Source organism: Microcaecilia unicolor, chromosome 7 (genome assembly GCF_901765095.1).
Source record: "Microcaecilia unicolor chromosome 7, aMicUni1.1, whole genome shotgun sequence".
NCBI lineage: Eukaryota > Metazoa > Chordata > Amphibia > Gymnophiona > Siphonopidae > Microcaecilia > Microcaecilia unicolor.
In genome coordinates, this window is record NC_044037.1 from 210,614,770 (window position 1) to 210,630,880 (window position 16,111).

The following is a 16,111-nucleotide window of genomic DNA, read 5'->3' on the forward strand; positions in this document are numbered from 1 at the left end:
CCTGGAACATCTTTCTCCGAAAAGAATCCAGGGTTCTAGCTTCTCTACCTGGGAGGCGCCGAGGCACAGTCCCTGGAACTCCTGGCTCTTTTGAGAGCAGATTCCACCACCATGGAATTGTGAGGCAACTGAGGCTTACCAAAGCCAGGAGTATTGTGGATCCGGTACATAGTATCGATCGTCTTGGGCATGACCTGAACTGACAGAGGGGACTCCCAATTCCTAGGAAGAGATGTGTAGTCCAGGACCTCGAGCATCTTTGCCCTGGGCTCATCCTCCATCTCCAAAGGAAATTGAATGGCGTAGGCCATTTCCTTGACAAAACAAGGGAATGAAAGGCTCTCCAGAGTAGACTTTTTCCTTTCAGGTGGAGGGGAGGGTTCAGAGGGAATTCCATAGGACTCATCTGAAGTAAAGTACCTTGGATCCTCCTCTGAATCCCATGAACGCTCCTCTTTGATGTCAGACAATACCTCCTGGTGGGAGTGTCAAGACCGAACCTCAATGTGGAAGAGCAATGTCCTCGTGAATGAGGTCAAATTTGGTTCCTGCCTCGACTCAGGAAAAGCTTCCCCCATCATCGAGGGAGTGCTGGTTTGGGTGGCAGTTGACAATGGAGCCGCATGTGGCGTCAGAGGGCGCACCGCAGGCTGACGGCCAAGTGGGGCCGCAATGGAAGGCAGGGTAGGCACAAGCACCCTCAATGTCGATACACACTGTTGCAGAAAGCCATCCAGCAGCTCAGGGAGCAAGGCCCGGATGTGCTCATCGAGGGCTGACACAGGGAAAGACTAGGGTGTTGGTGGAGGCACAGGTTGGAGAGCTGCCGGGGTTGGTGCGAGAGCTGGGTCTTGGCTGCTGGGAGAATGACACATCAGCACCTCCTGTATGGAGGGGGAGTGGTTCTCCTGGCACCAATCCTTCAAAGCCCCGGAGCTCCCAGCACCAAGCGTTGAGGGCGATCAATGCAGATGCTTCTTGGCCTTCGCCTGAAGCTGGCCATCGAGGCTACTTGGTGCTGAAGAGGACGACGTACAATCCACACGTTGCCTTGGGGTTAGGTCCGACAATGGACGGTTCAGGGGACCCTGCAAAGCAGGAGGCTGCGAGAAGATGGAGACCCACTTGATGCTTGCCTTGAGAAGATGGAGACCCACTTGATGCTTCACTGCTCCCAGTGTCCAAGGGTATAGAGCAGCAATGCTTACTGATGCGATGCTCGACATTGGAACTGACGGCTCCAAAAATCTTCTCTTTGAGCCTCTCTGGAAACCTGGGTCCTCTTCTTCATACAAAGGCTCTAGGCTGAGCGAATTGGGGGGACACTGCGGTAGAAAAAGAATTGAGAAGACCCCGACCTTGTGTTGGGCAGGAAGGCACTCGCACATGTGCAGTGGAGCGCATCTTGCGCTCCTCAAAGCTCTACTTAAGCTAATCATAAGTCCCGGGTTGGCGTTACCCACTTGTCCTCGGAGAAATATTTTATCATCATAACATCAAATTATAATTATGCATAAGAAATATATTCCAGAACACACCTAATTGCTAGGAATGTGCAAAATTTTGGTTTTGTTTAGTTTCCTCATGTCATTTATGAGATTTTTTATTTTGTCACATTCGAGGTTTTGCTTGCAATTTTGTTCCAGGGACAAAACTGATAATAGGGCACATTACTGGAGTAAGGAAAAAAAAATGGAATTAAATTTTTTTCCCTGTCATTTGACATGAGAAATACCATTGACATTTCCCATGTTTCAAATTCACATTCCTACTAACAGCTCCCAAATCCCATACAAAATGTCAATCTAAACACTTCTTCCTGCAAAGCAATTAGTAATGATAGTTTGCTATTTGTAGCCAATCTTACTTCTTTTTCTATTAGATCTTCTAATGATATTTCTTCTTCTTTTTCTTCTTTCTTTGCATCTTTCTTTAGTACAAAGCCAGGTGGGAGAGCATGGCGGTACATACAACTGTCTCCTCCACCAGGACAGACCCAAAACCAGCCATACTTGTTACTTTCTATGGCATCAAGAAAATACTTGCATACCTGTAATAAACACAAGAGAATTAAGGTAGTCCACACTCTGCATTACTTTACTTACCCAGGCTTTCTTTCCCCCCTTTTGCTGGGTTTGTTTTGCTTTTTCACCAGCTTCTTCACCCCCAGCTTTCCCAGTAGTACCCAGCTATGTCCAGTTTTGTATGCACTATGAAGGGCAGGAGATATTTTAGTTCTGGGTAGTAGAAGGCCCAAAAATATAATGCAGGAATTCAAAAGTGACAGTTTAATCCCTTCTTCCCCCACATTATAATCTGCATCCCACTTGAAGCTTAAATAATGCAGAGAAGTCCCATATCCAAATATTCAGGAATGCAGCTCTTTCAGAAATAATCTCTCCTACTCCTTGGGTCACTTTGCATGTGGGCATTTATTTTTTTCATTAGAGAAAAATGTTTCTCATTGACGTTTTTAAGCCCCAATCACTAGAGAACCACCCAAGATAGAAACTGCTCAAATTGCCCATAATGAATTTTAAGTCTTTGGACTATCTTTCTCACACCTGTTTTTCAAGCATCAGTACTCATACTAGTCCCCTTTCTTCCCAACTGTTCTAAGATATACAGAAAAATTCAGCACAATGAAAGTGGCTTAATCGACAGGAAACATTACTCATGAACTGACGAATTATGGTTTTATTTGCAAAGTTAAAAGAAATCATGTGACTTTAGCACTAAACAACTCAGCAGAATTAAACTAAACTAGGACCACTGGATATAAGAGCTGTCAAAAATAAGGCACATCTAGGGCCCATCTTTCAGTTCTGAGTTAAATTATTGATTTGCTCATTGCAGATAAAGAATACTTGACCCGAGTGGCTGGCAAATGATATGAGTGGAACGTGCTGATCAGCTTCCTCCCACTTACTACATGCCTCCATTCCTCTATGTCCCAAGGGGCAGCTAAGCAGATGTGTAGTGTATCACAGCTCCAAAACCAAGTGGTACAAGTGCAAGCCAACATGGTCATCTTAAGTTCCACAAAATACATTAACAAATAAATTAGTGTACAAATAATACAGTGTTAGTGAAGTACAGCAATGCTCCCACATTTTTTCTTTTCTACTCATAGCTAGTAAGTACTGGAACTTAGTGCAAGAAAAGGACATACTATTTGCGTTTTGGGTTTTTTCTTTTCCGCCTCACCGTGCTTCTTGTTCACCACCTCTTCCAGCTTCTTTTCATCCCAATTCTCCATTGTATCTGAGCGTAACAGAAAGAATAATAATAATATATTAAACTCTGATTCACTAAGGATATCCTTAAAAAAAAAACCAGAAGCCTTTGAGTGAATACACATAGAACATAGAATGTTATACTGTTCACAGTAAAAATACAACAAAAAGGATCATGCATGCTAGTGAAAAGCAGGCTCCTGATTCTAGATAACATGGCCAATGCATTCCACATACCCTTTTCCAATTCATCATCTCGTCCATCAACATAGACGCTACGCTTCTCACACTTTCTCTCAAGTGATAAATCATGGGAGAACTTGCACTTATCTCCTTTTGTGCACTGCCCTTGCTTGAAGAAAGCACAAACCACAGATTTGGGATCTGCACCTGTGATAAACAGAACCAACAAAATTAATTCTTCAGACTCCACTCATCCGCAAAATTGCCTATTGATGTTTTTCAACTCTCAATTATTTTCCATATATCCCTTGTCATGGAGATTGTAAAACATTTTTGAAACAACTTTTGTTGTACCTTTGCTGACTTTCTGAGCAGCTACGACTGGCTTGAAGAGTTCGTTTAGTTCCTGCAGTTCTTTCTTTTTATCATCCTTCTTTGCTTTCTTTTCACCATCAGCCTGAGCAACCTATAAGGCCAAGTCCAAAGAATTAAGAACAGCCATGGTACGTACAAAAATCTTATAAACTAGAACACCTCAATACCCACATCCCACCTTACTCCTCCTTCCCATATGGGTGGAACTCTTGGGACAGAGCAGTGAGCATCAGGTGCTTTTTCAGAGCAAGAAGCATGAAATGTTGCTGACCAAAATGACTGACAGGATGGAAATGTAAGCAATAAGAAACAGATCCGAAGATGCAATACCACTTCACTGTCTTCTGCTATCAAACCTCTCACCTGGTTGATTATAACAGCTCTGAGAGAGCACATTTCTATTACTAACAGGATAAGAACCTCAAGAAACCAACCACACAACCACTACCAAGAGAGGATACCCATGTGCAACATGAACTTCCAATTAGAATGTTTACTGCAGAAGTTAGACCCAAGAGAATTATGCACCAAAAAAAAAAATTATGCAAAAAGTATACTTTTTTTAAAAATACAACCAAACACAATATAAATCCCTTAAGGGATGAGGGGTCCAACATCTCACATTATTAGACCATTTCACATCTTCCTCTTGTAGCAAAGACACTTGAGAGGTTTGTTTTTAAGCTTACACATTTATATTAATCAATGAAGCACCAATATATTTATCTTGAAGGGAGCTCATCATATAACCAAAAGAAAGGTGCTCTACTTCGGTCTATTTCCAACATACCTTTATCATAGCTTACTGAGTTCAAAATCACAGTATTTATCTATATAGATATTTTCTATATATAGATAGTTTTGTAAATGGATCTCTCAGATCAGCGCACCTTCCCCTAAGGCGGCTAAATGAGACTAGCATATGTCTAAAAGGGGCGTAGCGCAATCTTCATCGATCCTTCCATATTTTTTTATATATATATATCTTTTTTTCTTTTTAAATCATTTATCTCTATTTTCAGTTAATGTATCCAAAAGTTTCACCAAGTTAAACAATATTTTCAGGTACTTAGCTTATCCGATTTTCCCATATCCGGTATTCACTTATTTTTATTTTCAAAGACTGGAGACCAGATGTCACACCGACAAAGATCCATGTTTCGCGCTATTAGCATGGAGACTACCTTGAAACAGCGTTTTATAACGCGAAACATGGATCTGTGTCGGTGTGACATCTGGTCTCCAGTCTTTGAAAATAAAAATAAGTGAATATCGGATATGGGAAAATTGGATAAGCTAAGTACCTGAAAATATTGTTTAACTTGGTGAAACTTTTGGATACATTAACTGAAAATAGAGATAAATGATTTAAAAAGAAAAAAAGATATATATATAAAAAAATATGGAAGGATCGATGAAGATTGCGCTACGCCCCTTTTAGACATATGCTAGGCTCATTTAGCCTTATTAGGGGAAGGTGCGCTGATCTGAGAGATCCATTTACAAAACTATCTATATATAGAAAATATCTATATAGATAAATACTGTGATTTTGAACTCAGTAAGCTATGATAAAGGTATGTTGGAAATAGACCGAAGTAGAGCACCTTTCTTTTGGTTACACATTTATATTGACAGAATTTATGAGACCCACTTTAGACAGTTTGGCTTTTACCATAGTCATACCAATGAATCCACTCTAGTTGCTATGAATAATGAAATCAGAATCCAGGTGGATGCAAGCTGCTCCATGACCTGTGTGCAGGTTTTGATCCAACTTCTTTTATGTAATGTCTATGATCTGTGTATTGCTGGGATAGTTCTTAAAATGGTTTCACTTTTCTGGTAGGCCATTCCGTCACGGAAGGGGCTCTCAATCTAATCCGCGGACTCACCCAGTCTGATTTTCAGTATATCCACAATGAATATGGATACAAAAGAAGCAGTGCATGCAAATCTCTCATGCGTATTCATTGTAGATATCTTGAAAAACAGACTGGCTTTGTGTGTCCCAAGAATTGAGTTGTGAATTCCTGCCCTCTTCCTCATGGAGTCTTACAGGTTTCTACTAGCTCTGTTCCTTTTTAACGTTTTCCTTTCCTTACTGGTCATCAATTCAGCATCTGTATTTATGCTGATATTCAGCTTGTTGCCTCGATCAATCCTTCCTCTCACAACTTAAGCTGTTTTTCTGCCTTATGGTGACTTTGGAATGGCTCCTACAGCACAAACTAGTGCTCAGTTCAGACAAAAGTCAGGACATTTGGCTTTCTAGGTAGTGCCCCTCGATTTCTCTTGGCTCGACAATTCAGGGTGTTCCCATTACTCAAGAGTCTCCTGCAGAAAGCTAGGGGTCCTGAGTAATTCTGTTTCAGTGCTGTTACACTAGAATCCAAGCTGAGCAATGCACTTCAGTCCAGTACCTAATATAAAATGTACTTACCTGACGAGGAGTTTGCTGTCCAAATTTCACTTGATTGGTTACAGTTTTAATGAATTTTTGTTGTTTGGCTCCCTTCTTATTCTTTAGACCAAATGTTTTGTCCTTAAATGAGAAAGACAAAATTATAATTAAATGCTTGCTTCAAGACTACATTGAATCTTGACCAAAAGAAAGAACACTCAGATTACTCTGCTTTTTCACCTACATCTACATATCACTTTGACTTAACAAAAACAAACTATTATAGACAGCTTTCTTTGAGGAGGTAACATTATTAACATGATATACTTGCACTATTTGAAGGCTATAGACTAGATCAGAAACCAGGAATAGTTTGATTTCTAACACAAATGTGGTGACGTGTTTTTGAATAAAAGAATGATATATCAAGTTCCCTCAACTTGGACAATACTTGTCAAAAGGAAATTATGAAGTTTAGGCTTTGCCCTGTGATAACGGGTGAACTAATCAGATCTGTTTGACTAAACACCAGGGGTGCATTTTGATTATAATTTTTAATCCTGATTAATCATGAGAAAGGTGGGGCATAGCCAGCAGTCCATATGGGTGGGGGGGGGGGGGGGCATAGCCAGAAGACCATGGGGAGGCACAGGGATGGACCAGGGGGGCACATGCATTTCCTCTCCCTCCCCACGTTAGATATACCTATACTAGTGGGGATGCTGAAGCCTGCCAGTTGAAGAAATCCACTGCCAAAGTGGCCCCCTTCATCCTTGTGCTGCCCCATGAACGAGAAGTCAGTGGGATGCCTCCAGATGCCAATGATGGCACTTCCTGTGCATGCTCAGTTCAAGCACAAACTAAGCATGCTTGGGGAATTCAAGTGTTGGTGGCTGGGCACCCCGCTTAGGCGGTAAGAGGAAGGGGGTGACACAGACAGTGGATACCTTCAGCTGGTGGGGCTTCAGCTATCCCACCAGCCATTGAACAGATACTGCAGCTTTATAGGAGGCCTTCACCCATTCTGTCTCTCTCTCCCCATGTGCCTTCACCTATTGTCTCTCCTTCCCTGTGCTTTCTCTCATTCTGTCTCTCTGCCCCCCATGTGCCCCTCTGCTTTCATCCATTCTCTCTCCCCCTATGTGCTCCCGTACCTACACTCATTCTGTTTCTCTCCTCCCCATATGCCCTCCATGCCTTCACCCACTCTGTTTCTCTCCCCCCACGTACCTTCACCCATTCTCTCTCCCCATGTGCCCCCCATGCCTTCACCCATTCTCTCCCCCCCCTCATGTGCCCTGTGCCTTCACCCATTGTTTCTCTCCCCCTCATGTGCCCCAGTGCCTTCACCCATTCTGCTTCTCTCCTCCCCCTGTGCCTTCACCCATTCTCTCTCCCCCCCCCATGTGCCCCATGCCTTCACCCCCCATGTGCCCCATGCCTTCACCCCCCCCCATGCCTTCACTTATTGTCTCTCTCTTTCATGTGCATTCACCCATTCTCTCTATGTGCGCCCCTGTGCCTTCACCCATTCTCTCTATACGCCCCCAGCTACCACCCATTCTCTTTCTCAAATATGCCTTGTCTCCTCTGCCAGCGGCTCTCTCTCCTGTCTTCACTATGTAGCAGCAGCCAGATAAAAATGCTGCCTCGGCCTGCACCAGACCTTTCCTTCTGAACTGTCCCGCTCCCTTCTGAAAACAGGAAGTTGCATCAGAAGGGGGCAGGACAGGTCAGAAGGAAACGCTGAGGCAGCGTTTTAATCCAGCTACCGCTACAGGGCAGACTTACTGAAAATCAAAAGGTAGACAGAGGGGAGACAGAGCTGCTGGTGGTCTGGGAGGGAGAGATGGTGGACAGACCGTGTGTGCAGGGGAGGGACAGCAGGGAATTAAGTGCAAATGTTTTAATCTAGATTAATAATTAGCACGTTAATCACGGTTAGCTTGCTGCCCTCATACCCCCCCCCCCCCCCCAATATAATCCCAATTATGCTCCTCAAATGGTACACAAAAAAAAGGGTAAGAAAATGTATCTTCACGATGAAATGCCAGTACAGTACAGTACAATTTCATTTAGAAATCCATTAACCACAAGCTCACATAATTGGGGGTGGAGAAGCAGTCCTCAGGCCCTGATCCATTTGTACTCAAAAGGATTAATACGCACCCAAAATTTTAAGATTATGTTCCAAAAAATGAAAACTATGCAATTATATAAAAATCAATAGATGTATTTTTTTTGCTCCAAATGTTATATAGAACAGTATTTTAGTATCCACAGAAAGATGTACACATACTTTAGCTCTCTGAAATGTTGTCTTATTGATAAAGTACGATGGCCTGATAAATCAAGGTATTGAATATGTTTGTTTAGCACTTTTCATAACAATTTGCTTTCAAGACAGAAAAGCAAGAGGAAACCAGTATTTCAGATGGCTCCAGGCTAGGAAACCCTCTTGGAATCTTCTATCCTGCCTCTCACATTCCAGTATGCTGTACAATTTCTAACTTTTAATGTTTACTGTATTTTTGTTATAGAAATCAATTTTTAGATCCTGATGTTTTAGTCAGTTCTTGTTGCTGTGATCTGCTTTGAACCTATATGAAGGGATTTGGCAGGATATAAACACATAATTTGAATGGGCCAAGCCTCATGCCAGTCCAGGGCTGCTCCCAGAACTTTAGGTCTGCCATCAGTGTCTTTTCCATCTCTTTCTTGTCCCATAGTCCCAGCAAAGCAAAACTAATAGTGGCTGAAAGCCAAGAAGTGCTCCTGTCAGAGAGATGGGGCGTTTGACAACACAAGCCCCCGGGGTCTCGACAGTAATCCACACTCTTGTTAATTTGTGACGTCACTTTGTACTGGTCTGCAAGTGAGGAAGAAAGACTGTTGGTTGGAAGCTGGCAGTCAGCCACTCACTTATCTCATAGGTTTCCCCAGTTACAAACGGGAAATTAAACGTAGGCTGTTGTAACCAATCTAGAAGGTGGTTTGAGTGCAGTGCTCCATTGCTATTGGAACCCCTTCAGAGAGAAAGCTATTGTATGAGTGTCCTGGGATATGGCCTAATTTATGTTATGGCATACTTAATTCTTTCATACATGTCCAATATTGTCCTGGCTCCCCTCCTGCCATCTTCAGGGAATTAGAAGATTATGTGCTGGCTCATTAATTATGTGCAAAATTCTGCAGGCGCAGAATCATGAAATTCTCCAGGGTGTATCCATTATCTTGAAAAAATGTTTTTCTATTATCAGGAATTTGTGCACTGAGATTGAGAAACTGGCTAAAAAACATCAGTGCACTCCCAATCTCAAGTAGCCAAAGTAACCGTGGCAGTATCTCCACACTCGCCCTTCCCTACACCCCTTCCCGTGCACTCCGCTCCATGGATAAATCCTTATCATCTGTTCCCTTCTCCACTACTGACAACTCCAGACTTCGCGCCTTCTGTCTCGCTGCACCCTACGCCTGGAATAAACTTCCTGAGCCCCTACGTCTTGCCCCATCCTTGGCCATCTTTAAATCTAGACTGAAAGCCCACCTCTTTAACATTGCTTTTGACTCGTAACCACCTGTAACCACTCGCCTCCACCTACCCTCCTCTCCTCCTTCCTATACACATTAATTGATTTGCTTACTTTATTTTTTGTCTATTAGATTGTAAGCTCTTTGAGCAGGGACTGTCTTTCTTCTATGTTTGTGCAGCGCTGCGTATGCCTTGTAGCACTATAGAAATGCTAAATAGTAGTAGTAGATCATTAGCCTTGCTCCTCTTCTATTCTCAGCTAGAAGAAAATGGGATTACAGACATCTTTGTGAAAGTATGAAGAAAAGTAATGGAAATATTCTCATGTTGTCCATGTACAGATGATCAGAACAAATCGTCAGCACTGCTCCTCTCCTGTTCCCAGCATTTCTCATAGTGATGGACCTGGCCAAGATCCTTGAGGGCCAAATATGATATAATCAATTTAACAGCATTCCATAGAAGACCCAACTACATCTGCAGCACTCCTGGAAAAAATACCCAGCAAGACAGTGTCAACTTGCCTTACTCACAAGCCAGTTGTGCCTTCTTTCTTTTGCACTGAATCTAGAAGCAAGCACACAAATTCTACCTACCACTGTACCAGCTCAGACTGGTTACATGGATATGCAGCAACATAGCTGGTATGCTTTGGAGATTGAGACCCGCCTGCTTTTCTGGAAAGAAGATGGTTCTCTTCAATTGCTGAGGTATCACTGTTCTTGAAGATTTACCACATCCACTTGCAGCAACAAAACACCAAGAAGCGTGAAGTCCACATATGACTGCCAGTCCTTGTTCCAAAAAGATATGGAGGCAGGGCAATACTGACCACTTCTTACACTTGTGGAGCCACTGAAAGCTCAGTGTTCCCTAGGAAGCATAAGCTGCTCTGCTACACTCTCTTGGCAGGATAAGGAAGCCCATTTTTACAGTGGGCAAGCAGGCAGAATTAGTTGACCTAAAAGTAATGGAAAGGGGTCTGTACCCCTAGTCTTGCAGGTCTATCATTGAGTTCAGGCTGGAAAACTGGGTTAGGGCAAGAACAGGTGAGAAATAAGACACTGGGTGGGGGTGAGAAGAGGTGAGAGAGACATTGCAATACTGTATGGTCCTTCCTGAACCCCAGTTAGCCCAATTAGAAAGTACTTGGCACAGTGCATTCTATTACACTGTCCCAGGTTTATAGAATTCTTTACCCCTAATGATGCGTAGAGAGCTTTCCTTAAAACAGTTAAAACACGGCTTCTTCAGAAGTCCTATGGCACCTGTCTTGTGTGGGCCATGGTCGCTCTGGACACCTCTCCTGGAATTTGAATGTCTTCTTTGTATTGTTTGGTTTGATTGATGGCCTTTACAACTGATTAACATAGTTCCTTTCTTCGAGTCAGTTAAAGCGATACAGAAACTTTTAAATAAAATCAATAATAAATGTTGGACCCAGAAGTGGAGGGTGAGAGAGAGGAAGCAATGTGGGATCCAGCTTCAACTTATACATGGGTCATAGCATCTTTTTTTTAATCATTCAGTCCTAAAACTGCCCTCAACTTATACATAAGCATATATGGTAACTGCTGACAACCACATGCTAATTTAGATTATCAGTGCCATGTTCTACATGGGCACTGGCACTAAACATCTGAGTCTATGGTGGCACCCAGATGTTATGTGGTTACAGCCAATACTGCCATAACCACATAGATAAATATGCAAATTTAGGACTGCCATTTGTGCAGTCCCACATGCTCAGTTATCCATGTAGGCTCTAGCAGTGAATATCACTGGTGCCTGAATAACTCCTGGCTCCTCCCTGGCACTAAATGTCAAGTGCAGTGGTGGGCACACCGAATATTCAGTGGCACTTGGTAGTTAAGTGCCACTAAAAATCTGGGGCTAGCATGCTCACTTTGATTTAACTGGGAAGGTTGAACCTTTTTGAATGCCGCTCTCTTAAGTTTTTAATCCAATCTTCTAAATTTAAAAAAAAACTTGGAGGGGGGGCAGGGGGACTCTACCTAGTTCCACTCTAGATGCGTCTACTCCCTGTTAAGGAACAAGCTTTCCTACAATAGCTCAAAACCAAAGGAAAGTAGATTTGAAGTCATGTCATCTGTACTACTACTAATCATTTCTATAGTGCTACTGACGTACGTAGCACTGCATACTTGAAGAGGAGACAGTCCCTGCTCAACATGCACTATAATGCTGTATTTCAACAATATACACCAGTGGGAGAATTTCAGCTTGGGTGATTGAGCAAAATTGAGGTGCCTATACAATATGTTACTTAAAAGGCAGAGCACGTTTGAATTAAGCTAACACCAAAATACTACAATACAATATCAATGCTGAATCATCTATAGGCCAAAAAATACTAGCGTCTCCAGAATAGCAAAATGAATCCATTGGGAGATATTACCCTGGTATGTTGAAAAATTCTGAGCTAATATGAAAATTTTATGAAATTAAAAATAAACTGTGTGTGGTGTGGTGTGTGTGTGTGGTGGTGGTGGTGGGGGGGGGGGGGGGTTAATGCTAATTTTCACTTTTCATGGCACTAAACATCTGATTTAAAATCAATGTACTTCACAGAATTTTTTAAAAGAAATCATGATTCCATATATAAATTCATATGACAACATTCTGTTCAGCTTTGTACAAGGGGATATTATCTTAGATCTGCTGGGTCTGGGCATGTCATGAAAAGTGAAAATAAGCATTAACCCTCCCCCCGCCCCCCCACACACACTCAGTTAATTTTTAATTTCACAAAATTCTCATATTAGCTCAGAATTCTTCGACATACCAGGGTGTCTCCCAATGGATTCATTTTGCTATTCTGGAGAAGCAAGTATCTTTTGGCCTACAGATGATTCAGCATGGATATTTATGCAGATCTTTCAAAGCTCCTTAAAAATATGCTTCAAATAATACTGTAAATTCCCAAACTAGGCAGCACAATACCTTAACTGAAAGACAACACAAAAGTGGAGAAATTTGCAGTGGGCTTAATCTCGACACAAGTATGTCCAGGGCAGTGGTACCCTTTCTATGTTATTCAGCAAATTATTTAGGGTCTCTCTTACTAAACTGAGCTAGTGATTCCTGTGGGCTGTGACACATTTGCCGCACTGGGAATCGCTAGCACGGCTTAGTAATAGAGGCTCTTAACTAGTAGGAAGCCAATCAATTCAATTACCTTATTCTTTTAGGTACATCATCTTTGTTCTGTTTTGTGGTATATAACTGCTTGCTGTACCCCTTTAGCTCTGCTTAAAATATACACAGTGAGTCACTGTGCCAAAAAGTACCAAAAGTGGGTTATGTGACTTATTTATACAACAAGATAGATATCAACTACATGAGAAGTGTATCAATTAAAAAATACATTTTTCAGAAAACCACTTCAGAAAGATAGCAAACTTAAAAAGTCTATATCTTTGTAATCCATAGCAAGTTACAGATAAAATTGCCATTTTTAACTGTGATCAAATTTAAAAAATGAAAGATGTTCACATTTACCCCTCCAAAATTTTATAGCCTTTATCCCTGTTCTTTGTAACCTCACTTTTGGTACCTTTTCACTCAGCGATAATCAGATAAAAAAACACAAGAAGGCCAATAGTGTCGCTCTTACGACTGTTCTAATGGTTCAAAAGGGGGAGCAGCTTACACACACACACAAAAAAAAAATAAAGATTTATTGGAAAATGTATTTTCCACTGACCTAGGAAATCTTGCTGCTCTCAGCAAATCTCAGTTACAAATAGACTAGACAAGAAATACAAGAGGCATTTTACTATGCAGGATGAGTATTATGTGTAAAAAGCCTATCCTGAAAATGAATACGCTGACTAGCTCCACTTATAGTCCTATTTTATTCGGTTGCCTTACTGGCAGCAACTCCTATTGTAGGAACCAGCTGAGACAGAATACTTGTGATCATCTGCATTAGAAGCATAGAAGAAGCTGCAAAAAGTACAACTTCAAATTTATTTTGTAATGGGTGTATATAGTAGATAATGGCACATACAAAGAATAACAGACCCATTCTGTAAGCCAGGTTGTTTTCATTCTGCTAAGGTGAGTTACCTGGTATCAGTTACCACTAAACAGACTGGCAGCACTTTGAGGTGTCTGGGGGAAGTTATCGTTTAGGTTTGTTTTTTTTTTTGGAGGGGGTGACCCTCCTTGGATGATGTAAATAGCTGGCCTGGGTATCCTTCCAATGACATGGTTACAGTCGCTTTGCCCACTTCTTTAGATAATCATTCCGTCTAAGCTATTACTACTAATTAACACTTCTATTACTTTACGTTCGCACAGATATACGAGGATACAAGTCTCCAAACTAACAATACTCAGCTAACCCCCCCCCCCCCCCCTTCCATATCGTATACCAGACTTCACGACTCTGTTTTCTCTCTCTCTACTGTCCTGTAAACAAATTCAGTTGAACTCACCCCTGTGTGAGCAAATGTGTCCGAAATACAGCTCGGTTATCTGTTCTGAAATAAAATTGTGTTACTGCTGAAAAGGGCACAGCCCTCATTTATCCAGAGTCTGGAAGTGAATTATTTTAATAAAACTCTGACAGGACAGGCACAAGACAGGCCCAACAGAAGCTTAAACCTTCCCAGTTGCTGGACATAAGAGTTATGACGTGTCTATAGTATACACCCGGTTGTGCTTTAGAAACAGTAATAGTGGTAGTAATTGTTGCCAGAATTCTCTAGAGAAATGGAATCAAGACGAAAAGGCTCCTAGCCGTACGGCAAGAAGAGTGGAGTTGGCATTTGCAATAGGGAAGTATGTGTACAGACACTTGGCAGCGATTCGCTATCACCAGCTTGCACTAGCTCGCACCCCAGTCCCGAAGCTCTTTCCCGCCCACGGCTGAGCAGATGACAGAATGCGGCCATCCGGGACCCGGCTACTGTACTGTATGCGGAGTATTTGCCGGCTCCGTACCGCTGTGGGAACAGCGGCAGGCCGAAAGTCAGCCCCAGCCACCCGGGTTGTTGGCACCCACGCTCACCTCGATGATTTTTTCCTTCTTTTTCTGGTCGGCTTTTTTGCTGCCCGAGGACGGAGGCACCGCTGCTTTCTTTGGGGGCATGGCGCGGAGAATAGCTACGCTCCCTGCTGCCGTCCGCCACTCACTCCGCAGGCCAGCCGAGTTCTTGACCGAGTGGCATTGTGGGAAAGCGAACGGAAGGAACGTGGGGCGGACGTGACGCTACTGAGTGGCGTTTGCAGAGACCGGAAGATGCGTCTAGGGTGGAGGCGTGGTTTATAGTTCTTTGTTTACGTGACAAGCAGTACTGTCTACTAGGTGCTTCGGGGTTTGATTGAAAACCAGTTTGGTTACTTGGATGTTAAGAGGATTGAGTAGTCCATTTTTAGAAATTTAAAAAAAAAAGGGAAAACAAAGTTGACATTAATATTGGTCTAAATACTTTTTTTGACAAGCTTTCGAAGGCATTCTTCTTCCCCAGGTCAGGAATGAGCATAAGATTATATCAAAATATAAGTGAAACATACAAGCATTCTAATGATAGTATGGAGGGAAAAATAGGGGCAAAGGAGCGAGAAACAGGGAGAAAGAGATGGGTGATCAGAAGATGAAGTAGAATCATTGGTGTTCTTTCTGTCTGTGTTTGATTAGGCTGTGCTATTGTGAAACATTCTTTTTTGTTTTATCTAATTTTATATTGTTAACCGTGGAGATCCTTTTGGCTAAGCGGTATATCAAATTTTAGTAAACAATAAACATTTTAGAGGAATCACAGATCCCTTAAGTCCTGACAAGTGCGTGTCAAACTATTTCATCATCTGGACATACCATCTAGTACTGCTTTGTTTTTAGGCTTGTTTGGTTTTTTTTTGCTTTTATCCTTAACTGTGCCTTGTCATATTTGCAGTCCAGCTACTCCCATTTGAAATTATGTCAAATGTCTGTACTATAGAAAAGTGCCAAAAGCCAGGTCTTCTAAAGTGGTTAGCTGTGCTAATTTGTATTAAACAATCCTTCTATTTTCAGTGTTAAAGATGCACTAGCGTTTTTAGTGCACGCAAAACACTAGAGACGCCCATAGGAATATATGGAGGGGCATAATCGAACAGCACCGGTCATCTTCGGGGCCGGCTCCGCAAAGGGGCGGAGCCAACCATATTTTCGAAAAAGATGGCCGGCCATCTTTTCTTTCAATAATACGGTTGGGGCAGGCTAAATCTCAACAATAAGGGTCAAATGTTAAGATCGCCGGGTTTAGAGATGGCCGGCTTCGGTTTTCGGCCATAATGGAAATGGGGCCCGGCCATCTCAAACCCGGCGAAATGCAAGCCCTTTGGTGATTGGAGGAGCCAGCATTTGTAGTG

At 42.3% G+C, this 16,111-nt stretch overlaps 1 protein-coding gene across 1 annotated transcript in view; it reads right to left on the bottom strand.

The window, feature by feature from the left end:
- ZC3H15 (zinc finger CCCH-type containing 15) overlaps window positions 1-14,963 on the bottom strand; it is a 36,864-nt gene extending 21,901 nt beyond the window's left edge. The window contains exons 1-6 of the mRNA XM_030209071.1: window positions 14,769-14,963; window positions 6,238-6,339; window positions 3,774-3,885; window positions 3,474-3,626; window positions 3,173-3,264; window positions 1,868-2,050 (exon numbers count right to left, since the gene is read on the bottom strand). Coding sequence (XP_030064931.1) covers window positions 1,868-2,050; window positions 3,173-3,264; window positions 3,474-3,626; window positions 3,774-3,885; window positions 6,238-6,339; window positions 14,769-14,849 — 723 coding nt within the window. The 5' untranslated portion in view covers window positions 14,850-14,963. The remainder of the gene's footprint in view (window positions 1-1,867; window positions 2,051-3,172; window positions 3,265-3,473; window positions 3,627-3,773; window positions 3,886-6,237; window positions 6,340-14,768) is intronic.
- Window positions 14,964-16,111: the final 1,148 nt, after the last annotated feature.